At 37.3% G+C, this 26,309-nt stretch overlaps 1 protein-coding gene across 6 annotated transcripts in view; it reads right to left on the reverse strand.

The window, feature by feature from the left end:
* The window catches only part of rasal2 (RAS protein activator like 2), a 106,920-nt gene that overhangs the window by 28,446 nt on the left and 52,165 nt on the right, over positions 1-26,309 (reverse strand). For 3 of the 6 annotated variants that reach the window (XM_028473162.1, XM_028473163.1, XM_028473161.1), the window contains exons 2-5: positions 21,402-21,529; positions 21,189-21,315; positions 3,681-3,787; positions 1,765-1,877 (exon numbers count right to left, since the gene is read on the reverse strand). In XM_028473162.1, the coding sequence (XP_028328963.1) occupies positions 1,765-1,877; positions 3,681-3,787; positions 21,189-21,315; positions 21,402-21,529 (475 nt within the window). Of the gene's footprint in view, positions 1-1,764; positions 1,878-3,680; positions 3,788-6,471; positions 6,497-14,449; positions 14,550-21,188; positions 21,316-21,401; positions 21,530-26,309 lie in introns of those variants that run through there. The other 3 variants (XM_028473165.1, XM_028473166.1, XM_028473167.1) reach the window with 3 other exon arrangements.

Consider the following 26,309-nt stretch of genomic DNA (forward strand, 5'->3'; position numbering starts at 1 on the left):
ACCAAAAACAAACGTAAGTGCAATCGCCTGCACCCTGCTGGAAACATTATCTTTATAAAAGCCACAAAACCTCTGCTGAGAGCAGAGTAGAGCCAGTATGCCAGTAACATCCTCTACAGTCAGTGCTGGGAAGACAGAGCTGGTTAATGGAAGCAGAAAGTAAGACGAAGAAGAGGATGACACGGAACCTACACAATCTCTTGCAAAATGATGAAGGATGACGGACATTGGCCTTTAGTACCAATAAAAATAAATTGGAAAGAAATGCCAACAGAGCAGAAATGACCTTTAATGAAAAAACTGTGAGCTATGTATATTTGAGTGGGCTGAGATATCTAAAACTAAACTACTTGGTAATATACACAATGATTCATGCTTTTCACTGTCATTTTTACTTTCTCCTGTGATATAAGCAGCATGGAAGAAAATATTGTGGTTTCATTGAGTTTGTGTATTAATTTGGAGGTATCTACAACTGAACTGGTTGGTAATTTACACAATAATTCATGGTTTCTCTGACTTTTTTACTTTCTCGTACAGGCCGAATGAGATGCTCTAAAGCAGCGTTTCTCAACTGGTGGGTCGGGACCCAAAAGTGGGTCTCGGACCTGTACTGGGTGGGTCGCGGACAACTGCTCAAAAAGAAATAAATACTTAATGTCTCTCATGTTGGACTTGTCTTTTCTTTTGAAAGAAACTTTTCTTTTGATAGGCATGCTGTGAAATGCATGTTGCACAGGAAAATATATAGATTTATGTTTTTTAAAAAAGAGTACATATGTGTGTGTTTTCAACAGCTATTTTTGAACACCTAAATTAAAAAAAAAAAAGTGGGTCGCGATTTAATCACCGTGGCAAAATGTGGGTCCTACAGGGTGAGACCAGTTGAGAACCTCTGCTCTAAAGCAGTGCTTCTCAAACAGGGGTACATGTACGCCTAGGGGTACGAAACGAAACGAACGAAAGAGGGTACTTGACAGAGAGAGAGGGGAAAATTAACAAATAAAGCATTAAAAAAATGGGGTTTTATAACGTTTACTTTTACTTAAAAATGATCTCAATACTAAATATTACCAGCAACTCACAAAATGACAGCAAAAAAAAAAAATATACTGAATAACAAAAATAACAGACAACTAAATACACAGAAAGATAACAAAAACACACACACTAAAAGAGAAAAACACTTACTATTACCAGCAACACATGAAACGACAACAAACACACACTAAATGAGAGAAAAACATACAAGATCACTACAGCATATACAAAAATAACAGAGAAACATACAAAACGACATAGGAAACAACCACGCGACACTAAGAACACACACACACATTGAATAATTTAAATAATACCAACAATGCACAATCCCTCTTCTGCAAATACAAGACTGTGTGTTGTTTTAATTAAAAAAAAGAAAAATATTTTTAAAAATTCAAAAATCTATTTCAATTTTCTATAATTTCAGGAAACCCCAAGGTTAAAAAACACTGATTTTGTGGCGCCTGAATAGATTTATTTCTACAGATTGTTTCACTTTCGGTCACTTTATTTGTTAATGTTCCTCTCTCCCCTGTAGTGTCATTGCGTATCCCATTTGAGAACCACTGCTCTAAAGGACTGAATTTGGCCCCCGGGCCTTGAGTTTGACAAAAACGTCTCACGTATATGTCCTCTGTGTTTATATTGTCTTATTTGTTATATGCAGACTGGTTTAAATCTGGCAGGATAATATGAAGAGGAAAACAAACATTTCATTACCTGTCAGCATCCACAGGTCGCAGTGATGGGAGCCTGAAGCTGGTTTGTCTGTCCAGTTTAGTCTGACTCTTCGTCCTTTTAATGGAGCCTTTAAGACGTTTACTGAAGAACCCCTAAAAGAGAAGAGAATAGATTGGCATTGATTACCGTCGTTTAATTAAAAATCTCTTCGCTAAATAAAATGTCTTTCCTGATCCTCTTTAAACAATGACGAACATTTCACTAAATCCTGTGAAGCAGCACTGATCATTATTCACAACAGCACAGCAGCGTATACACAAATATCAGCTCTTTTCTTCAAAGTCACACTGGAATCACAATGTGACACATTTTTGGCGTCGTTTGTTTCCTCGCTGATCAAATGTTTGACCTCTGAAAGCTGTTCAACGTCGATCCTCACAAAGAGGTAGAGTCGTGTCGGACGCTCTGACAGCCAGAGATGAAATGATTTTCAGTGCACGCTATATCTGTCTGCCATCTAAATATAGTACAGCTCTGGCTCCTTTCCTGATGCTGAGGTGCAGCACTACTTTGATTACTCTGTGTATTCACTCGGTTGAAGTTACAGTGAGCTACGATCGCGAGTTAATAATTATATTAAGTGCAGAACAGCAGCTGGATTACGACGTTTGTTTTAATCTGGTGTCATGGATTTTCTCAGTATGCTAGTATGCTAGCACATCTGGTGTCAAACAGTGAGAGATCAGTTAACCAAGGCAAGGTGACAAAAGGTCAAATTATCAGTGGATTTTTCTTTTTTTTTTATCCCTCCATACAGCAACCCTACGCATTGCACGAAGCGTTGTGATACATACACCAGTTTAATAATTTACTACTGAGCCCAACTATCTTAGTTATTGCCACCTACTGACATGGCAGCACATCAGGTTTGGGGTCAATTAAATTTTTAAGTTACAATTACATTTTTAATTACCCATGTTCAATTACAATTCAGTTACAATTACAGTGACCAGCATTTTTAATCTAATTAAATAATTTTTTTCCTCACAAAGTCAATTACTAAAGTTCAATTACAATTAATACAATTACTGGGCCTGAAATAAATAACTTAATAAAAGTTAACCTTCCTCTTGTGTTAGCTTTCTGTTAGCATCTCTAATAACAATGGGTCCAAAAAAAGCTGTAACATACACTAAAAACAAATATTTATCATCTATTAATTACCTTGTTAGGCTTCCTAATCAATGGAAATATAGGTTTTAATATTTTTGGTGTGGGCGTCTGAGCCTTTTTTGTGTCAGTATACTCCTAGATTTATGTATTTTTAGTATGCGCCTAGATTTACGATACGATAACCGTGAAATATCGCGATATATCACCAAATCGATTTTTTCTTACATCTGAGCGCTACCTGCTAGGCGAGCAATCATGTTATCCTTAACTTAAAGTTTTCGCAAATATGTTTCGGGACCATATCACACATTCCCATGGTATCTTTCCTGTATTATGGGTGGCTGAGGGTCTAACAGTGTGGCTAACAAACATTATAAACTCTCGCGACATAATCTCACCTCACCTGATTTTAGCATAAACCATCCCGTTTTCGTAAATCCTTCTCGTAGTCCCTGTGAGGGTAATACAAGTATTTATGGGGTGATAGGGGGATCTTTCATCCCCCCTACTGTCTCTGGCCAGAAAACTGCACTTGCAACTTTCCTCAACTCCGACTCGGTGGCAAGACGTACTGCTTTACGGCAGCCCAACACACTCTAAAGGTGCGTTCACCTTTGCATAAACTCTTTTGCTTTATTTGTTAGTCGACTAAAACCTTAATGTCATTTAGTTGACTAAAACTAGAATATAACTGAAATAGTCTTGATGACTAAACCTAAGTTGACTTTCAGTCATAAAACTATGACTAAACCTAAAACTAAATCATAATTAACACTGCTCACCGGTACTCTGAAAGGTGATGAGTTGGGATTGTCCACAGCAGTGTTCTTCTCTGAGCTCCCCAGACCAGATATGCTCCTCCTCCTCGGAGACGGCTCCGAAGACGCTTCTGCAGAGACAATAAAGGAGATGGAGAGAGTTACAGTAATGACACGGCAGCTTTTTTTTTTCCTGACCATAAAATGACAAACATTATCATCATCACCAGCATGAACAGAGCAATGGGGTAAGAATGATGACAAAAGCCATGGTGGGCGGAGCATGGTTTACTGGTTAATGCATCCTGCAGCTTTATCATCACACACTAAAAACTTTGGATGTATCAACACCCAACCTTTACAATATTAATGTTTTTACATTTATTTGATATGAGAATTTTTAATGAGCAGTGACTGAAATAAACAAACAAAAAAAATAGAGAACTGACAACTGAGTGACAAATCCTTGGTTGGAGAAAAGCTTTCAGCCAGGGGCCACACTAATGTTGGGATGGACAGTGAACAGTTGGATTAGCAGGTATTCAGCAATTACAGCTTTGATTCTGCATCCACACATGAGTTTTTAAAGGAAAATAGTTGACCATTGGTCACCAATATTCTAGATTTAAATCCCAAAGCTTAAGATAATGTATGTTCCAACATATTAGAAAATAAATATGTTGAGTTATCATCATTATTCTAGAAAAACTAAGAGATTGTTCATAACACGCAGGGTGAGGTTTAAAATTTAATAAATTTACTTATCAGGTAAAAAAAACTAATATCTAAACTTTAAAGTGTTTCAAACATTTTTTATATATATATATCTTACAGAAATAAAAATCCAACCACAAATATCGAAAGACTTTTTGGGCCTGTATTATGAAGCTGGATAAGTATATTCGTGATATCTCTCCGTTAGCGGGCTTCACCTAACCAAACATTCTCTGTCACAGAGCAGCTGTCCTACGAAGCGGGATACAAACATGTTCATTTAAGAGAGGCGATTTCAGCCTGGCTACGTGCGCACGCCAGTGACGGGGTGGAGATTGCAGCGTCAGACCAATCACAAACACGGAGAAACTGTGTTGGGCAACATAAGTCACAATTGAGGAATAATTCTTTAAAAATATGAATATTTTAAATCTATAATTCAGACCAAAAATAACACAAAGCAGGAAGGAAGGAATGCAGGCAGGAATCTGCTAAAAGTGTGAGATTATACGATATTAATCCATCAGAGAATAAACGCACTGATCAGTTTCACTTTATTAAGACACAGGCGTGTTTCTATTCAGGTTGTCCTCCTTATTTTATCACACAAACACCGCATTGTTTTACTGTAGTATGTTCCTGCTGACGCTGACAGCATGTATGAAAGAATGAAAGAATGAATGAGTCCATCAGATGTAAATCTATACCTTTCCTAAAGGATGTCATCGCTATATGAAAGGATTGCATTTCTCCAATTAAGAATCTTTCTTTCCTAAACACAGCTGTCAGATCAGCACCAACCAGGATCTTCTAACAATGGGCAGCTCATTTTCCAAGAGAACTGATTGGTCAGGAGGCAGGATTTTTGTATTCGCTCAGATTCAGCCTAAGTTACCAAGGTGATTTAGCCCGGTAAGACGTTAGCCCGCTTCGTAGTACTAGACAAACCCAATAAATCTCCGAAGTTAGCGCGATAAGAGGAAATCCAGCTTCGTAGTACAGGCCCATATCAATAAGGTATTTGTAAGCAATTTGTGTCCATCTGGCACACATTTGAACATTTTATTATGCGAAAGATTTTCTGTAAAATCAAAACCAGACTCCTAAATGTTTAACTTGGGAGCACAAAGTTATAATTTCTAGAAACAATAGTCTACAGTTTAGCTTGTCGTCTTTATTTCTGAAAGAAGAAGCAAAGAAAATTGACAAAGACTCTTTAAAAGTGAAGGGGAAATGAAATAAGACATTTCATAGCCCAGAACTCAATAAAATCACTCTGTCAAGGTCTATGACTTTAAAGCTCAGCTCTGCCTCTTTCTTCCTTTGGAGAAAATACATTTGCCAAGTCATCCGAGGTCGACACGTTTTGCTTGCTTTTAGTGAACGTGCAGCTCATAAAAAGTCAACCAAGACCATTTGAAATTAAAGGTAGCAGGAATCATCATTATTATTATTATTAATAATAATAAAGTAGATTTTAGTTTTTAGTTGTGCAATGCAACACCTCCTGAATGATTCACACAAAAAGGCTTGACCAAAACAGACTTTCAGCTGAAATATTTATGAATTTACGATTTCCTTTTCACGAGCTTTCAAAGACTGAAACAGTAGCAAACAGCGATGAATCAGCTGTGCCTTCATACAAACACAGTCACGTCCAACCATCCCAGTTCAACACTTTTAAAACTACAAGCCTCAGATCAGCAGTAAGCTGCATTCACATCATATTTACATGCATTTACGACAAATGTAAAAACATCCTTGCAACAGGATGACAATGAGCACTGCCATGTGGTGGTTGCAGCTTAAAGCAGCGGTTTAGTATTCATTGGCTTCTTCTTCTCCTCCTTAGAGCCAGATCAAATTCCAGCTGCAGGAGGAAGCTGCGCACTGCAAAGGAAGTCAATGGCAAACTTTCATGCACTCGTCTCTCCCCCAACTTTCCATCCCATCCACACACACCACCACTGGACAAAAAAAGAGCAGTGATGGTGGACCACAGCTCTTTTTATTCTCGGATAAAAAGTTGCAGCAGTGGAGCAGGTATGATGGGTTGGGAAGAGAGAGAGAGAGGTAGAGAGAGAGCAGGGAGACACGATACCTCGATTACAGCTGTTCCCCATCATCTGAGGAAAGGACACACAGAGTCAGACGGGATTGGCTGAAGCCGCCACCACCTGTCAGCCAATGGGGTTTGGCTGTAAATGTCCGTCTTCTTCATCCCACGAATGTCCTGTCCCTCCCCCACCACCACCACCACCAGCAACCTGCCTCCCCCTCTTCACGGCTGCATCTTCCACCTTCCGTCTTTTTCCATTCTTCTTTCTCTCCGGTGGTAATTCTAACCTTTCCCTCCTCGGACTCTCTCTCTCTCTCTCTCTCTCTCTCTCTATCGCCGAGCAACAATTTCTACCGCATTTATTCAATCAATTGCTCCGACAGCACTGTGTGGCACTCTGCTCTGTCTTCCCTCGCTCTCTGCAGACACTCCTCTCTCTGCAGCAGCTCAGATGAGGCCTCTCTCGCTCCCTATGTGCTTCAGAGCTGCATTATCTATGCACTAGAAGGACAATTACTAAATAAGTCGCCCTTCAGCAAACTAATGTGGGACACAACTCAGGGGGCCGTAGCTATTCTCTTTGCAAGAGTGTGCGGGTAGTATCACTTAGCCAAACTCAATAGGCACACCAGCATGGTTTGATCTCATTTATGCTCCACTCCAGATTATTCACGCTCTACAGCAACGCTCAGGTTGCTCATGACGGGCAACATTTTTTGGATGCAATCGTCCCCAAACCAGTTGTCGAGGACGACGTGATAAAGTTTTAAAGAAAATATAAATTAAAACTCAAACCAAAACCTATTTGCCTGATGGTGCTGACTTTCCTCCTCCACTAGTTAGCGTTGTAGCCAATGCTAATGAGACATTGATTAGAGGTGCTTCGATTGATTGCTCTGGTGTTTTCAGCAGCGTCTCAGCTGACAAAGAATTAGTGACCTTCACTGACTGGGTCACGGCCAAAGCAAAAACCTGCAGACCCTTTTTTTCCCCATCCCAACATCTTTTATTTCATACAGACTTAACATTTTTCGATTCGAGATGAAAACTCCAACACCAACAAACAGATTTTTACTGCTGGTTTTATGGAAGATGTTATAGGAAAAACAAATAAGAGGAGAAAAGCCTGTACAGTCAAGGTGGGTGCTGTGACTGTCAGGCAAAGAATTCTTGAATAGTATTAAGGGGAGTGCTAGATTTACATTAGGGACCATGGAATGCAAATATTAGAGACACAAACACAAAAACGTTCCAACTGAAAACCACACATGGCTTCGTTCAGGCTGCAGGTAAATGTGACCCAAATCTAATTTCCATGTGTGATCCAAATTCGATCTGTTAAAGACCGTTTACACAGCACAAAAATCCAATTTTGAGATGTGCTACTAAATCTGATACGTATCTGATATTTTGCAATGTGACTGCTGTCTGTACAGCCAGGTCGCATTTATCCAACCTTTACATCATTGAAATGCGATAGACATAATAATTCTGCATCACAGGAGGAATTCCGGGTGGGGTGTGGGTGAAAGAAAAGAAACAATGGCTTTTATTTTGGAAAAAGAAATCTAATTAAATATAAAGAAATCTAATTAAATAAATAAATAGAGTGACAATAAGACACTGTGTAAACAGACAACAATACTGACTTCATATTAATCGTACATATTTATTATTATTGTTATTATTATTCGCACCATCCACCAAGTCAAATTCCTTGTATTGTCTAAACACTACTTGGCCAAAAAAGGATTATGATAATTTTGACATTTTATTTATTTTTTATTTTATTTATTTTATAAGATTACTATTCTTTTTATTATTATTATTACAATATATTATTCCTCAACAGGATTGGTAAAATCCAGAGACTAATTTCACTGTAGGGATACATTGTACATGATATGACATTATTATGTTTTAAGTGTCATGGATTAGGGGGTACATAGCTTTAGGTTAAATGTCTGGGGGGGTGCGGGACTGTGAAAATGTTTGGGAACCACTGCTGTAGAGCAAGGAAATCCCCAACATTTTTCATCCTCTGGTAGGTTTGATGTGATAGTGACACAGCAGATAAGCAGCACTGCGTCAAATTTTGCTGACTTTGACCACAAGCAAGGGGACACTGGGTACGGGAAAATTGTTTTGAAAGCTTACCTGTCTCATATTTATGTATTTTTGGACTAACTGCCAGCAAACACTATCATTTTTCTTGCCCTCTCAAAATGGATCACTGTTAGATTGTGACCTTTATCCTTAGAGCGGCTGGAGCTCCGACACGGCTCAATGTGTTCAAATAGTGAGGTGCCCGCAGGCTCAGGATGAATGAGCGCGTGTGATGTCATCACACAGAAATGCAGAGAATGCTGTGAATGTAGGTGGCCGACCTGTAGTAAACTCTAGTTCATTGATTCTTTCCGGAGCCGACACACCTGATGCACAGGAAACTGTCTGCAGCACAAAGTCACCTTTGTGTCCGCAGGGAGTGGAGCTCAGAATCCCTGACAGCAGGCTGGTCTCAACCTGACATCCTCCGAGGGCTGGTGGAAAAAACACCAGCCAAGTGAAAAGCAGGTTAGGATTGTATTGTCTGAGAGTCATTACACTGGTATGTGCTGCACACAGAGTTGTAGGCAATTAGTGTATAATCTCATAATAAAGTAAACAAAGGAACTGCACTGCCATTGAACACCTAACTAAACAACAGAGTTACAGATCTGACTGGAGGGTTGAGCGAGCATGAACCAATTTAAACAACAACGTGCTAGCGTGTGGGGAACTCGCAGATACGCAACAACAACAAAAAAGGGCCACCCTGGAAATGAAACTACAAGTTTCATTTCAATCAAGGTACAAATATAAATATATTGTCTTTATCATGTATAAGCAGGGTTCTCACCAGTACTGTTGAGCATAAGGGACCCCCGACGCTGTGATTTTGTTCCTCGACACTGTGATGTCGCCCCCTATGCTGTGTTTCAACCAGCGTAGGGGGCGTTTCTGTTGTTTTTCCCTTTTTTAATCAGTACCGCCATAATAACTGTCCATAACCATCCCAATATTATTGCGGGTCCCACATAATACTTCATTAAATTTGAAAAACGTGTCTTCGAATTAGTCTTTTAAATATAATGTTATTTCTTGTTTATAAAGTGTCTCTGAGTATTTATTAATGGAGGACCTATACCAAGCATGAGTAATTCTCTGACTTCAGTCATCATGACCCTTTACCAATTCATTTACCATAGCTTTACATATATATATACATGAAAGTTTTATTTCACAAAATGTAGCCATCTAAGGGTTATAAATGCCCCCCCAACATTCGTACAGCCTATGCTGTGAACAATTACTGGTGAGAACAATGACAAATATTTAATAAGCATATTTTTTGACACAGGGGGCCCCTTAGGAGAGCTCTTCTTCTCTGCTTCATTGTCTACTATGAAACCGCAGAGTTGGAACTATCGCCCCCTGAGGTCACAAATTTTTCTTTGGGTTAAAACAGTTTTTATTCTCTTTCAGTAAACAAAATGGGTTTACATTACATCTTTAACTTTGTCTGTTTTTTTAGAGCAACTAAAAGCAGCACAAGTTGACATTTTGACAGAAAAAACTGGTTTAATGATCTAAAAAGCAGGGTGAACGTATCACTCCGACAGAAAACAATGGGATGTTTACAGGCAAATGGGGCCGTGTGACATCATCAATCACGTGATTTCAAGATGGCGGAACACAGGCTCTAAAACTGTAGGCAGTTTAAAAGGCAATGAAATAAATATGGTGCAAAATAGTGCATTTTCTTAGGCATAGATCTTGAGTTTAGAACAATAAATCATAGCTTAGTCATTGCTGCAGATGTGACTTAAATATTTTTTTAGAGAGAAAAAAACTAAACCACAAATTTCAATCAAAAGTTAAGAGTTACTAAACACAAGGAGAAAAAGATAAAGGACACATATTCAATATTGTGAATATTTGTTTGAAACATTTTGACAAGATGCCAACTCATACTCATTAATCATGGACATAAACAACTGTTTATGTCCATGTTTATTGAGTAAAAACTCTTTCTATAGTATTGCCATCTGTCAGTTAATCAATAAAACTAGTTTAAAAAAAAAGAAGAAATTGTGAATTGTGTAGACTGGAGTAAAACTAACTGATATGTTTCTGCATTTGTTTTTTGTATTTTCCATCTAAAAACCAAAGACTGCTGGTCCTCTGAGTCATCTCATCTCCCACAGACTTCGAGTAACTTTCACAAGAAGAAGAAATATTTGAAGAATTTTCTTTATGCTCATGAAACCAGTTGTTTGCAGTGCTTTGTTGAGTCTCTCTGTATCAGTCGCCTCCGCTCACATCACTTCACATTCCGCTGAATTCATTAACAGCAGCAATGGAATAGTCCTAGTGCAGTAAAAGAGACGGTCTTAAAATGTTTATGCTTGTCCTCACGTTCCGAATTTATTCCCAGATTTCACCTTGCATAATCTTAGTGACGATGACATCACAATCTCTTCATTCCAAAGTTAAGAATGAGCGCAGAAAAATGGAGAGACCCTGATGGACATCCTCCAGGGTCAATCTGTCATTAAGAAGCTGAACATATCTCTGCAACAAGGACGCGTTCTCACTAAGCTCCACAGCATCACACGCAGAGAGGGCCGTCACATTCCCACCCTCCCTGGGCAACAGCGGGGGCAGCCACGGGAAGATAAAGTTCCACTGGACCAACAATGCATTTCTTCACAAAGAAGTGCTCAAAAATGTGCTACTTGCAACAAAGCTAAATCACATAAAAAGTTGATTGTCAACTCTACAGCGAGCTTTCAAGGACAATTTTTAACTGTCTACTAAACCTTTCCATTCAAGTTTAACATTTAAGTTTATTCAACAACTAAAAAGACTACTTAGAATTTTACTTAAAAGTGAAATACTGTGGTTTCACTTCTACAATTTAAATATACTTTTACCCCAAAACATTTTCATTAAATCATATTTCAATATCTAAAAAAGAAAAACAAATTTCTGTACTATTAAACAATATTAGGACTTGTTAATATGAAAAAAGTTCCATTAGAGTTAATACATTTAAAATAAAGCTTGGACACAAGTATTACATGCCTGTCATCTAGGGCTAGAACTAGTTTTATTACATCCATAATCACCCATTACATGGGTGATTTAATATGAATAAAGCATTATTTACACTGATGCAAAGTCCTGTTTACAAGATTTATAATTTCTACAACTTTACTTCTCAAATGTGATCTCATTTTTTGTGCTGTATTACATTTGCTTTTTGTTTTCCAGAATCACTATATATATATGAAAGATAATGCATTACATACACAGTACAATGAGACAATAGGAGAGGAGTGGATATTTACAAATTTACAGTGTGTGTGTGTGTGTTAAGAAGAGCCACTGTGTAGTATACACCGTTTAACTTGGCTGTCATTCATGTGAAATTGATTGACAATGTTTTGTAAATCCCGTGAAATGAATTCAGTGCAGTCGATAAATTCTGAATTTCTTATAATATATCAATTATCGCAGAATCGCAGTATTGTGATATTATCGTCATCGTGGGTAAAATATCGTGATAGTATCATATCGCGACGTACCTGGTGATACAGGTATATTCAGGCAATGTTATATATTTTGAGATCTTTCCCACTTATACGTCTTTTTAGTGTCTTTTAGTGTACATTTTATTAGTTTTAAAGGTACAGGTCTTGTACACAATCTGAAACTCATTGGTCTTTGCTGCAAATTACATTTTGAAAATATTTAACATTAACCCATTTTTTTTAGCTCATGTCGTGCTCTAACCAGACATTGTCATCTTAAGCAAATTTAGGACAAAATCCAGTAATATTACTGGACCTGGGACAGCTGGAGTGCCATAATTTAGGCTAACTGTCACAGCGTTCACTGTTAATAAAGAGCAGCCATGTGCAGGGAGGTGGAAGAAATGTTAATCATAGAAGACAAGTGGACAAACCCTGCTGGGAGAGAGCCAAGATGGGAAAAAAAAAATGTAGACATATATAAAATATCTGCAGCTCCAGGTCCATCTGATAGCGTATTAACAAACAAGTGTCCCTCTCAGATCAGACCTTGTTTAATTCTTTCATTTACTACATCAATATCAGCTGACAGGTGACAATCATCCAAGGGGCAAGTGTTAGGAATCAGACGTGTGTTTTCCATATTAATCATGTGAGGCAAATAACCAAAGGTGCAAAAACAAAACAATCTCTCTCTGTTAAAAATCCGAGTTTGAGTGTTTTTTTACGGAAGCGGATTAGAGATTAGAGCCAATTATGATGATGAAAATAATGTTGGGCATATCAAGAATGAAGTCGAAAAGTTGAGATTAAAGTTTGAATTTCGAGAATAAAGTTGAAATATAATGTGGAGGAAAAAATGGGATTAAAGTTGAATTTTCAAAAATAAACTCAAAATACAATATTCGACTTTAATCTTGTCTTTTCGACTTTAATCTCGACATTTCGACTTTACTCTTGATTTGCCCCAAATTATTTTCTCCATCCAACCGCATCCATCCGTAGTTTATAAATCTCTCAATGAACTGAAACATTCACACAACCCTGCATGATGATGGAACCCTATTAAAAATAATTGTAAAAAATGACAATGAAGCTTTGACTGCATTCAACACAATCTACATTAATGGTTAAAGTTAAATGAGTTGAAACATGAATTATTATCGTTATCACTCACACGTAGAAACAAACACAGAAGACTTTAAGTCAGTGGTTCCCATTTTTTGGGGATCGTGACCCCATTTTGATATCAAGAATTTCTTGTGGTAAAGACTTCTTTTTTCTACAATTACTTTAAATTTTTATTTGTTACAAGTGCATTTCTGCATTACAAATACAGAGTTGCCAGTATTAGTAACAAGTTGTGCCAGCTCAGATATTCTTATACAGCATTTTGGTATCATTATTATTAATAAGATTTATATTTGACTAAGTGTAAGTGTAGAATACAGGTGTTTAATATTGTGTGTTGTTTTAATGTGTAAAAAAAATAATATTTTAAACAATATTTTTGTAATCAGTACTTTTTTTCAAATGCTACACATTTCAGGTGACCCCATTTAAACTCCAGGCGACCCCAAATGTGGTCCCGACGCCAAGGTTGAAAAACCCTGCAATAAGTTCTGACAAGTAGAGCTTGAATCAACAGAGAGATAAACATGTCCTTACTTTAAGCATAAAAAAACAAGTGTGTTCTGAATATTTATTTTAACCTCACTTGTTCCAACCCGTTCATAGTCTGAAAAACTACATTTCTCATCTCAATATCACTGCCTTTATATATAAAATGAACACTAGAGGGCATCAAACCTTATTATTATATCTTTGCTCCAGACATGTAGCAAGATAACACGATAATAAAAATATTAAAACTAGAAACTAGGCTAATTTGAACAAAATACGAAAGAAAACTAATATTTTGATGATTTTTTCCCCCTCCTTTACTTTACCCAAAAGCTTAACGACTAATATATTTAATATGTATGCGTTTGTGCATTTGTATTAAAATTATAAATAAATAAAAAGTTGTTAACTAGGACTTTTTTTCTAATCCGAAGTCTTTTCCTTTTATACATGTAACCCTGGTTTTCTAATCGCAGTGCTGGTTGAACGACTCCAGTCTGGAGGAGCAGGTGGAAAAGTAAAGGACTCGATTCTCAGCTCGATGCTTATTAACAGACTGACTGTTAATATTCAAACTGTTATAGTGTGTGCAGTTTAAATATAAAATGAAATATAAAAAAGCTTCAGCTATCGTATCTGTTCTCGGAGCGAAGAGGTGGGACTGTGCGGTGCGGTGCGGGCTAAAACTTCACGCGTGTTTACCCCTGAGCAGCCCCGGAGGGAGTGGGTGCAAAGCCGGGCTGTGATGCGCTCTCTCCCCGGTGTCGGAGCACCAGAGTCCGGTGCAATTATCATAGATTTAACTGAAACAACACACTCACCAGGATAGTCCATCAGAAACACTGTCCCTCATGTCCTCAGCGAGATAACGCAGAGTGAGTAGTTTCACATACACACAACATACACACGCTCACACACACACAAGGCGCCTTCACAATAAAAGTCCTGCACACTCCCCCCATCAACCTGCCTTCAGTCCTCAAGTGCCTTTAAATAAAATCATTCATCATAGTTCCCTGAATGTTTTTCTTTTATAAATGAAAATGTATTATATTTGAAAATATTTTTGATCAATTGACGCATTGATTTGCCAAAAAACTAAATTTTTATTTCAAACATGAACACAACACCAGTTTATTTACCACAATGAAAATATTAATAATAGTAATAAAAAAAAGAAATCAAAATAAGCAAAGTGAGAATAATTAGTAAGACAATCCTGCACGTGACGCCTGTATATGTTTAGGAGTAGGAGGTAGAATAAACTTAAATGATCCTACTCCTTGTAATATCTAGTACTGCACTTATTTCTATACAATAATCTTCTTATAATACACACCTATTTACACAATAAAAAAGATAAAAACAAGGACCTGTGCTTTGTGATTAATACAAAATCTAATACAAATAAACAAACAAAACTACTATGTAGTTTCTAAAACCAAAAACCAAAAACAGAGATGTCATTGTTTCTATGACACCTATTTTAAGTGAGATTTATTTGATTAACAGAGCAGTTCACAATCATAATAAACCTCTGATGAACTAATAATAGGCTGTATCTGTTTGAAAGTGTTAAATGACTATCTCATACAGAAATAGGTTTGCTGTTTTTCCACAGGTCTATTCTACTAAATGTGTCCCTCGGGACTTGAACTTTGAAGGCAGGTCTGAAACAGGAAGTGTGGCTTTTATTGTGGCAGGAGTGACAGGTGGTAAAGGGCAGTAGACACAGGAATGCTGCAGATCCACAGACGAAGCCCTGGCAGTCTGAGTGTAAGACTGAGGAGAGTCACTTAAACATTCATGAGATATAAAAAGCAGCACAGTCTCTATGTTAGAGGGGACTCTCGCTTGCTTTTTTAACAGTGCATGGTTTGGTTGTCTTGATACAAAAATATCTGAGGTAAACAATTTCAAATGGCAGGACCTGACAGTGCAACTAAAACAAATCCTCATTTAACCCTCCCATTATCCTTGGGGTCAGTTTGACCCCATTCAATGTTTATTATTCATATTTTGCTTCATATTTCATAACTTTTATGGGTACAATTGATTAAGCCTAAACATATACTTTTTCAATGTGCTGAACACATATTGCACACATTGGTGTTCCTCTGGGGTCATTTTGACCCCAAGCTGTTTTAGCTGTGTAAAAACTTGTCTGTGTGTGACCATTGTTTGATCTTACACCCCCACACAGGTGCAGAGTTGAGACTTTTAAGTGTAAGTTGCTACATGACATGGAGTGTGTGTATGAGTGACCTACTACTACCACAAAAACTTTTCTGGAGGCAAATATCCCTGGGGTCAGATTGACCCCAAGGGTAAAATTTGTTAGTAATATTTGAGGAAAATTGGATTGTTAATATCTCCACAATTTTTTTTACAAAATTTTTTTTTCAAAACTTTTCCAAAATATTTTTACCAAATTTCCAAGCCCTAAGAGCTTTTGTCGCATATGCACTTACTGATTTTTTTAGCGTACGCCAGCTGAAGTGATCTTAACTACGCACAGTTTGATAAATAAGGCGGAGAGTGAATTTCTGAGGTCTCGTGATATCTGCTCAGTTATGCCGCTGGTATGCAGCACTTTCACTTTAAGTTATCACGTAACATCTTTGGGATTTTAAACATTAAAATAAAATAGGCTACACTTCAAAAACTTTTCCAAAACATTTAAATTTTCCATAACTTTTCAAGGCTGGAAAATTGTTTTTTCAAATTCCATAACTTTTCCAGGAATTTCATGACCGTGGGGACCCTGCTCTTAATACAGAATCTAAATGTTATGTGTAACTAAGGTTACTTTGTAAATTTTTGTCACTGTTTTTTATCCTCTTGCCAGCAACCCATTGAAATGTGATCATATCTTATCAGAAGTTTTTCTTCTTTAGATCTAAGGCAGCACATAAAACTGTGTGCAGTCTGTGCAGGTCATGACCCGCAGGCTAACAGAGGAAACACTTGCACAGCCCTGAGTTAAGGCGTGACATCCATGCCTGTGGCTGCTTTCACACGCAGATCACTTTCCTGTAATCAGTGATTTCATCTGCCGACGTCAAGACATTGCGGTTTCACCTGGACGGCGCGATCTCGGCACGAGGAGAAAGAGCAGACAGAGAGAAAGAAAAGGAGAAGCAGGTGTCTGAGAACTAATGAGCAGTCTGTCAGCTCTGTAATTTGTGGTTTAAAATGACTCGTGAGCTACTGTCACTGCCGTTGCTACGTTTATGAAGAATGAGGAAACACAGAAGAAGACAAAGCAACAAATAACAATTCTTTTCGTAGCAGTCCTGCCTTTCTTTGAGCACTTCATAGCTGTAAAAACCTATAAAACCAAATTAATCCATTATTAAAACTGGTCAAATAATGGTGAAAGTACTGCAACTAAAGGTGTAAGAAAAAATCGATTTGGCAATATATTGCAATATTTCACAGCGCAATTATCATGAAGATCAAAAAAAAATGTACAAATTGATTTTTTTAATCACATTTTTAAATGAAAAAACATATGCATAGCACGTAAATGCCTGGTCACTAAGTGTCAGTGAACGCACCATCAGACCTTGTTAAACTACCTCACTCCTCAATGCATTTTAGCTTGGAAGTTGATTGCACTTAATTTTCATAAAACATACTGGACACTTGTATAGATGTATGTGGTAAAAAATTTTTTTTAATAATTTAATGATTTAACAAAATTAGAATCTGTTGTAGAAGCAAATGTTTAACTTTTTTTGAAAAAAATTATTTGACATTTTAATAAACATACCACTTGTTTTTGATATTGGTGCTTGAATTAGTTAGTTACCATTTACTTGTTCTTGCAAGTTAAAAGAAATTAAAATAAATTGTATTTCAAACCATTTTATACTTGTAAAGGTGAAATGTGTAATTTTTGATATTGTGATATATCGCAAATTGTTTACCATCGAGATATATAGAGATAAATCGTATTGTATCGTCATATTCATGGCAATGTACACGCTTAACTGCAAATATACCCTTAAACCAGACATCACTAATAATATGTCCTAAACTAACCTACCAAATCATCACAGTGTACATGCTGTAACCATACAGCATTAAACATACAGCCAACCTGTTAATATTTTCACTAAACCCTCACATCAAAAGCTAGCGAGCGAAAAACTAACCAATACCCACATCCTTATGTTATTGTCAATGCAATACAAACTCAATGAGTATATACTGTCTACTGTATACAATAAGTATGGTTAGGATGATTAGGATTATGACTGTTCCCACTGAAGTACACTTCCAAGTTTCCCAAGATGCATTTCGACCGTACAACAGCAAAAACCCTGAATCACACTGAGGCTAAACATCTCTGTTGATTCACCACCTTAGAAAGTTCTGAAAGCATTTTAAGCAAGAAAGTGACCAAGTAGAATATCAACATGTGGTCATTTGATCCATAAAACTCACGTAGACACAATTCATTCCGACATTTCAGAGATTTCCGGAGCCTTGCCATTGTGCTACTGAAAAAAACTTTGAAACAAGAGCCCTATTTACAAAAGTGTTAAAAACTAATGGAAAACAGGAAGAGATGCTTTTGTTTTGAAAAGAGGATGTTTGATTTTAGCTTAAAGCCGGTGTCACGGTCTGAGTTTACCTCGTACTAAGATCGATTATGAGCATGTGCACTACCGGAAAATGAATTTTTGCTAGTTCCGCTATGAGTTTTGCTACTTCTGCCGTGCTGAGATTGAAAATTCAATTTCAAAACCAATGTTCAAAGCTAATGTTATTTGACGAGTGCTGAACGGCTCTTTTTCTTGGGGAAAAATGTATAACTGCTCAATATACGAGGCAGGAGAGGTTCCAACGCCACAAAGAAAGGATAGACAGGTTCATCTTCTTCACGCTGTTGTATTCATATAAATGTGATCATGACATTTTTTATCGATGGTCGACTGATGAGATGTTTTAAGCATTTTTTTAAAATCAGTACAACAATCTCTGTGCATGGCTAATCCAGCACAGGTACGTAGCAGTCACGTACTGAGATTGTAAGAGAATCTCAGTACGGAGGTAAACTCAGACCGTGACACCGGTCCCAGGACAATTTTACGTTCTGCTTGCATTGCATTATGAGGTGGTTGATTTGACTAGAGTGCCCTCTGTGCATACTTCAAAAATGTCCTGATATAGTATACAATCGGGGTATTTTTTGCGTACTCAATCTTTTTATACTATCTAATGTGAACGCAATACATACTAATGTTGACTTCAGATTGAGCACAAGTAGTATGTTAGTATGACATTTCAAACACAGCCATATCCTTGTATTATTGTCAATGCCTTAAAACTACTGGAAGAAAATCTGATACTAAACTTTCTGAAAATATAAAGTCATTTCTAGTAAAAAATAGAACATTAATTACAATAATATATAGAATATTTCATTCATAAACTGTAGTATTTGATCTACTTAGACATATAGTAGCATTACAGTTGTATTCTCTGTTATAGTGAACTGCTGTCGTGTTTTTTTCAGTGCAGAATAAATCTGTAGTGAAAGAATGAACCTCCATAGATGGAGTCAGGCCCACGCGCCCCTCCTTAATCCCAGTTGAAACCCAGTATAATCAGAGAATGAACTGAGTTTAAACTGGCTGTTGGAGGATGTTTGTGTGGGCTGACTGGCCAGATTAACATATAAATAACCTCCTCCCCCCCACAAAACCGGTGGGTGGCGGGTGAGGAGGGGTTATGTGGGGGATTAAGGAGGTCAGTGAGTGAATGAGCTTCTCTATGGCTGAATGAGGAGGACGGTTTTCTATCAGTCCTCTTTAACTGATCAATAACCTCATCGCAGGGATACAGGTCGTGAGTCCCACAGTTGTTGTTTTGTGACCGCCTCCTCCGCTCAAACAGAGACCGCTTCAGGGCATGGAAAGTCAGGTCTGGACCCCTGCAGCTGAGGGTGGGAATCCCCTTTGCCTGGTTGTCCCACAGGGGGCAGCAAGGTCATCCCAGCTCCTTCAGATGGACTGAAGGAAGGACACTGGACGCTTTGTCTTCTGACATTCCCCCAGTCAGAGGCGGCGTTCCCACACAGAGCTGCAGAGTCACAGGCGCTACCCCAACAGGTCATTACAAAAAAAAAAAAAAAATGCAAAGAAAAGCTACACCTGAACTCAGAGCTCTGACCAAATGTAGCACTGGGTCTAAGGCCAGAGGACGGATGCTGGGAAAACACAAATAATCCGCACAGTGTTTTAAATGATCAAAAAGCCTCCTATAATGTCACATGTTCTGGGGAAGTGCATTAAAATAGGTTATTTCCTTGTAACATTTGGGCTTTCTGTTGATTCTTCTAATTTAAACCATCTACAGTCAGATATACTGTCCTTTAAATTGCCGTTAGCAAGACAATGTATTTTATTTCTTTGGAAATCCCCAAAATCCCCATCAATTGTCTGCTGGCTTAAAGATGTTAATGATGTAAAGATAATGTTCTCGGTGAAAGATGACACTGCTAAGTTTGTTCGTAAGAGAAAACCTTTCATGGACTGATTAAACCTATTTTATTTTATTGTTATTTTTTTTTCATTCATTTGTTTATTTTATTTATTTTTACTATTATTATTATTTTATTAGTATTATTTATTTGTTCCTGTTATCATTCCAAACTCTATGTACTAGACGTCACAGTTACTCGCTTGTACTTGAGACTTCATTTGGGTTCATTTATTTCTAATTTAGTTATATACATCATTTCCTTATGTATGTATTTGCATATGTGTGTATGTATATACATTATTATAATTATCTTTTTTTTCTATTGTTACTATTAACTGTTTATGGTGTGACATACAGGAAATATTCATCCTTAAAATGCACAATAAAAATAAGATAAATGTCTCATCAACATATTCTTGTTTAAAAAAAGCTTGTTTTTCTTAATACCATGTTAATATACAACTATATACCGGTAGTTGTTTTTTTTAATTAGGAGGGAAATAATAATAATCCAAAATAATGGACTCTACAATTTCTTAAAAAACACATTACTAATTCTATTTATTCTAAAACGCAGTGAAAGAAACACGGCTGAAGTGTCCACTACAGATACCATGAACTGGTACTCAGAGGAAAAAAAAGGATTTAACATTTAATTCCAGGAAAACACATCTGTTAAATCCTCAGTGGACTCTCACTTTGGCTGGCATGCAATGCTCTAATACTTTAACGTTTTCAAGGAATACCAGCAGAGCTTTAATCATGGGACTGGCTACAGAATGTGTTTGGTTTTGTTTTAAAACTGAGTTTGATGTGATGTGTTCAAAAATAGCAGAATGAGAAAGAATAGCCTTTGTTTATGAGGTATTTTGCTCATAAGCGCATAAACACACACGCACACACACGTAATCCACAGGCCTGTCCAGCTCTGTCACAGTTTCAGTGGTTACGTAAACTGAAGTTACTCAGACATAATCTCTGCGTCCTGTTTTGACAGTGGAAAAATAAATCACAACCATAACAATGTGTAGTCATGGCAACCAACACTCAGCCAGTAATCCTTACCTAGCACAACAGCGCTCTCTGCTGCCTGGAACTCAGGAAACTGACCCTCTGAGGGGACGCTGACCGTCCTACGGAGGCTGCGACCCTTCTGGGAGTTGGAGGGACTCTCCTGGGTGTCGCCTGCAGCCTGAGGGAGAGGAAGGGGCTTATTATTATTGTTATTATTAATGTGTGTCACAGCAGCACTGCACCATTACAGCTGCAGGTTTCTACCTCGTCGTCTTTGTTGAGCAGAATGAGCTGGCTGTCTGTCAGGATGCAGAACTTTCTCTCCCAGCTGCTGCTGTTGGTGTAGGGACTCTGTCCACAGGAGAAGCGGTGAGCTGGAGGACCTTTGACATCTGCAAACAAACACAGACAGTTTTCATTCAACAAAGCCCACATTCAAATGACATACAAATATTCAACTGTAAACTTTCTGGGAGTGGTTCATGAATTCCTCCATTGAAGAATAATAGTTGTCGAGCTCTAATGCACATGACCAATGGCATCAAATGAGTAAATTATCTCTCTATCCATTTATCCATCCAGTTTTGGTAAATTAAAGGAATTATATGAATAAAGAGCTGTTTAATTATCTTCAGACCTCCGGTTAAAATACACAAAAATATCATGCTGCAATTCAAACTAACTTAACAGCCCACGATCCCCAAAATAAAGGTTCCAGAGACTGGGGTCCCCCACAGTACCTGAAGGTGGTTGAACACAGACATGAACATTGTTCTATAAGGGGCAATAAAGGGGAGAGATTTTTGGGGTCCATCCATAAAGTCAGCAAAATATTGGTCCATTGTTCTATGAATTATTTGTCTATTGTCTATTGTTATTATCTGAATAATAGCCACTGTTATCCAGGAAGTTTATTATTATTTGTGCTATAGTATATAGGCATCTTAAAAATATAAATCCTCTTTTCAATCATAAAGAAAATGGGTTAAAAATGACCAAAAATGGTGAAAAAACCACAGAAATTGGTTAAAAGTCGCAAATTAGAGTGGCCAAAAACAGATAGAAAAAGTAGGAAAAAAAAGGGGGGGAGGGGAAGTTGGGGTAATCTAATTAAAAAAATCAGAACAATTAGTTTAAACTGGCAAACAATGGGCAGGACAAATCATGAATGTGGTTAAGTTGGAAAAAATTAGCATGAAATATGGTGAAAAGAGATTAAAAGTAACAATAATGGGTCAACATATGTGACATTAGGTTAGAAAAGTGGTAGAAAGGGTCTTGAAAGTGTAAAAAACGTGCAGAAAAGACACTGAAATTTGATGGAGAAGTGGCAGAAATGGAAGTAATGTAGCAAAAATGCATTAAATATATAAAAATAGGTACAAATTTGGAAAGTGGTAAAAAACAAATAAGCAAAATTAGCTCATAATGTTAAAAAAAAAAAAAAAAAAAAATGTTAGTTTCTTGAAGGCATCTGGCGAGCCCCTCACAGTGTCTCGCGGCCCAAAGGTTGAGAACCCCTAACTTAACTACGGTCACTAGAAAAAAAGCCACACTCCAAATAAAAATGCATATACTTAATATTGACTGATTGATTGGTGGAGATACAGAATTTATCAGCATTAGAGCTGAACACAAGAGTTTAAAAACCCAGGAACAAGACACTGAGCATCAAGTTAAATGAGTTAATAATGATACAGCAGAATCTGACCCACGACAGGGAAGGCTCAGTTTGGTGAGCGTTAACATTAATAATTCTGTAGGAACAAACAGCATCCTATAGATGGAGCTGTAGATCTAAAGTTTGCCCTGGTGGGGTAGGGAGGGGGGTGGGGGGTCAGGCAGAGGAAATGCAAGTGAAGCATGAGAAGAGGAGGAAGCAGGAGGATTAAAATTGAAAGTGATGTTTGATCTCCGCTGAAAGAGTCAAATAATAAAAACCCAGCAGGGGTCAGAGGTCTTACTGTTGCTCATCCACAGTCAAGCTGCTCGTGCTCTCAGGGCTGAACCTCAGCTTTATGGTCAGTATGCATGGTTATTGATAGATTCCTATCTGTATTTTCATCTTCATCTAAAATAACTAACCTTTATCAATGGTTCACAAAAGCATCTTCATTTCCATCTTTACTACATCTGTGGGCAGCATCTTTTACTCTCACGAGGCATCTTATAATCCTTTGTCCAATTTATCCACTATCTGCTCTCATCCTAATCAACCACCTTAGCTTATTGCTCTGAAGTACTCTTACTCTATTGCTACCTTTCTAGTCTATCTATAAATCAAACTTTCATTTCAATCGTTCTCTTTCTTCTCACCGTTCCATCCTCCTCTCTTTGAAACCACAGGTCATAACAGCTTCTTACTTGTGTCTTATAAATCTGACTGTCATCCTTCTGTCAAACACCCGACACTCATCTTCATCCACTCCCCCTGCCTGCCAACATTTGTTTTTTTACATGTCAAAGTCAACGTACAGGACCCGAATCAGATAAAGTGTAAATTTAAACCTTTGAAATTATTCTATGAAAAGTGCAGCTGTAAATGTATAAAACAAATGCCATTAACACAACATTTATGAAGAAATTATTATTATAATATTAGAGCCCGATACGAAACAATGACCAAAAATGTAAAAAAACCCAAATTGTTATTAAGAAATTTTTTTATAAAACCGAAAATGTAACAACTGGTCAATAATAATAATAATTAATATTATAATAATAATAATAATAATTATTATTATTATACATTAATTTTATATAGCGCTTTTCTGGGTGCTAAAGGTCACTTTACAATGAAGAAAACAGTGTTGGGGTTCGGTGCCTTGCTCAAGGGCACCTTAATGTAATAATAATAATAATAATAATAATAATAATAATAATAATAATAATAACAATAATAATAATGTAACAAAAGTGCTGAGCCTGAAATACACTAAAAACATTTTTAATAAAAGACAAAATGTTCCAATTGGTCAATAATGTAACAAGATGTTGACCCCAAAATGTAAAAATATTTAGTCTTTTTCATATATATAAACATATATAACAAGCCTCCTCGAGGTCAATCATTTCTGCTGCCTTTGACTAGTTGATTTTTGTTAGTAGCATAAAGTCATGACATTTGCAAACGGCAAGGGTCAATTGCATTGATATTGGAAAAGTTTATCACATACACACACACACACACACACACACACACACACAAACACACACAAAAACACCATCCTGAAATGGTGATAACTTTGGATTCCAACCATTGCACTTTGTAACATTAACCGTGTGAAGAAACTTGTCGAAACACAAGGGATGATTTTAATGAGTGTGTGACACAAAAGCAGGTGCGATTACTTTACGTGCCACAATTCAACTTTGATAATTACAGCCTCAAATATTAACGCACCTTGAACTGAAATCAAACAACTCATGCAGGATTTGTGATGTAATTGTCTAAAACAGTGTTTCTCAAATGGGGGTATGTGACGGCACTACAGGGGGTACTTGAGAGCGAGAGAGTGGAAAACAAATGAAAACATAAAAAATATGGGGCTTTAAATTGTTAATTTTTAGTTTAAAATGATAATCATAATAATGATAATGAAAATGAACTGAAAATAAAAGGGTCCGTCTCAGTCCCATTTCAGGCGGGAGATGACCAAAAATGATTAAAACTATAAAATAGGCCTGGGCGGTATGACCAAAAATGTATATCACGGTATTTTTTTTCATGCATAATCAGGCGTTCACAGCCTTTTCTACTGGTTGAAAGAGGAATTACTGCAGTAGATTGACTTAGGATGGTCTATTTTACTGTCATGATGAGTGAATATTGTAGAATAATTACACACTAGTAGTAATACAAGTTTGCAACAGCAGCCCAATGGCTCTTTGCCGCGCTAACTTAGCTTTAGCATTAGCTTGACTTCTAGCTTTAAAAGCTGCATACTCAGTGGTGTGGTGGTTTTTTATGGTGAATAAGGTAGCGTTTTGTTTGCAGCTCCACCAGGACTTATTTCCACATTATAGGAATTACAAATTATGATCTTTTGCCTCCGTGTCCGTGAGTGTTGTTGTCCTGTAGCAGAGGCGTGCGTATGCAGGCGCATGCTCACATGCAGCTTCAGAACTTTCAATTGTGTCTTTTTTATCCATTTACACGTACGATTTACACCGCAACCAACACCAGAGCGCTACCGTTTACCTTCCTATTTAGAAGTGTAACGTTGAAAAGGGTCCGGTCTGAAACGTGGTGCAGCGTAGCTTTCCAAAAGTTAGCCAACAAAAATTTTCAGCCGAAACACAAGACGATTTTTTTTTTTTTTTAGTGAGGTCAGTACACATTCAAAGACATAAATGAAATGGGACTTATAATGTGCATAATAATTTATTTCTGTGTTTCAGTTTACGTCCTGGATTTTTTCATTTCCGGTTTCGGCCAAGAATTTTCATTTTGGTGCATCCCTAGTTCTTTCATAGTATTCTCAGAAAAATGTTGTAGTCGGGCAAAAGGGGGTAATTAAGAGAAAGCGGTACTTGGATTCAGAAATAAGAGAAAGGGGGTACTTGAGCCAAACAAGTTTGAAAACAACTGATCTCAAATATAAAAGATTTCTGTTTTTGCTGCTAAAATTCATCTTGGCTCCCTTTATGAGCATAAAATAAAGGTAAAACCAAAGGCAACCAATTGCAAAACTTCAGCATTAACTTGTAGATATATGTACAATGCAGAAATCAGCAGGATTTCCAGTTTAAAGCTAGCAAACCACCTCTAAGAGGCTCCATGTGTGCGCGAGTCGGACAGAACGTCTGTGTTTAGCGTTCAACAAAAGCCACATCTGTTTTGCAAGTCGACGTAACGGTAAACAGACTGCGCTTTCACTGTGCCTCATTGTGCCGCGATCATTCAGCGTTTGTCTGGGTAGATAAACACTTCACACACACTCTAACACACTCAAACATACACACAATGGGGCCGATTGATTGTGATGGGCATTTGATTGCTGCTCTCTTTTGTGTGGCTTGAAGAGGCTGGCCGAGAAACTGTGGATGTGAGAACCAACAAAACTTGGAAAAAGTAAACAAATATTAATTTACAATCAACTGAGCGGTAAAATGATGAAGTTTAAAAATTGGGTTTTCGTGAATTTTTCTCAACATGTTGAACAAAAACTT

The sequence above is a fragment of the Gouania willdenowi genome, chromosome 17 (genome assembly GCF_900634775.1).
Source record: "Gouania willdenowi chromosome 17, fGouWil2.1, whole genome shotgun sequence".
In the NCBI taxonomy this organism is placed as follows: domain Eukaryota; kingdom Metazoa; phylum Chordata; class Actinopteri; order Blenniiformes; family Gobiesocidae; genus Gouania; species Gouania willdenowi.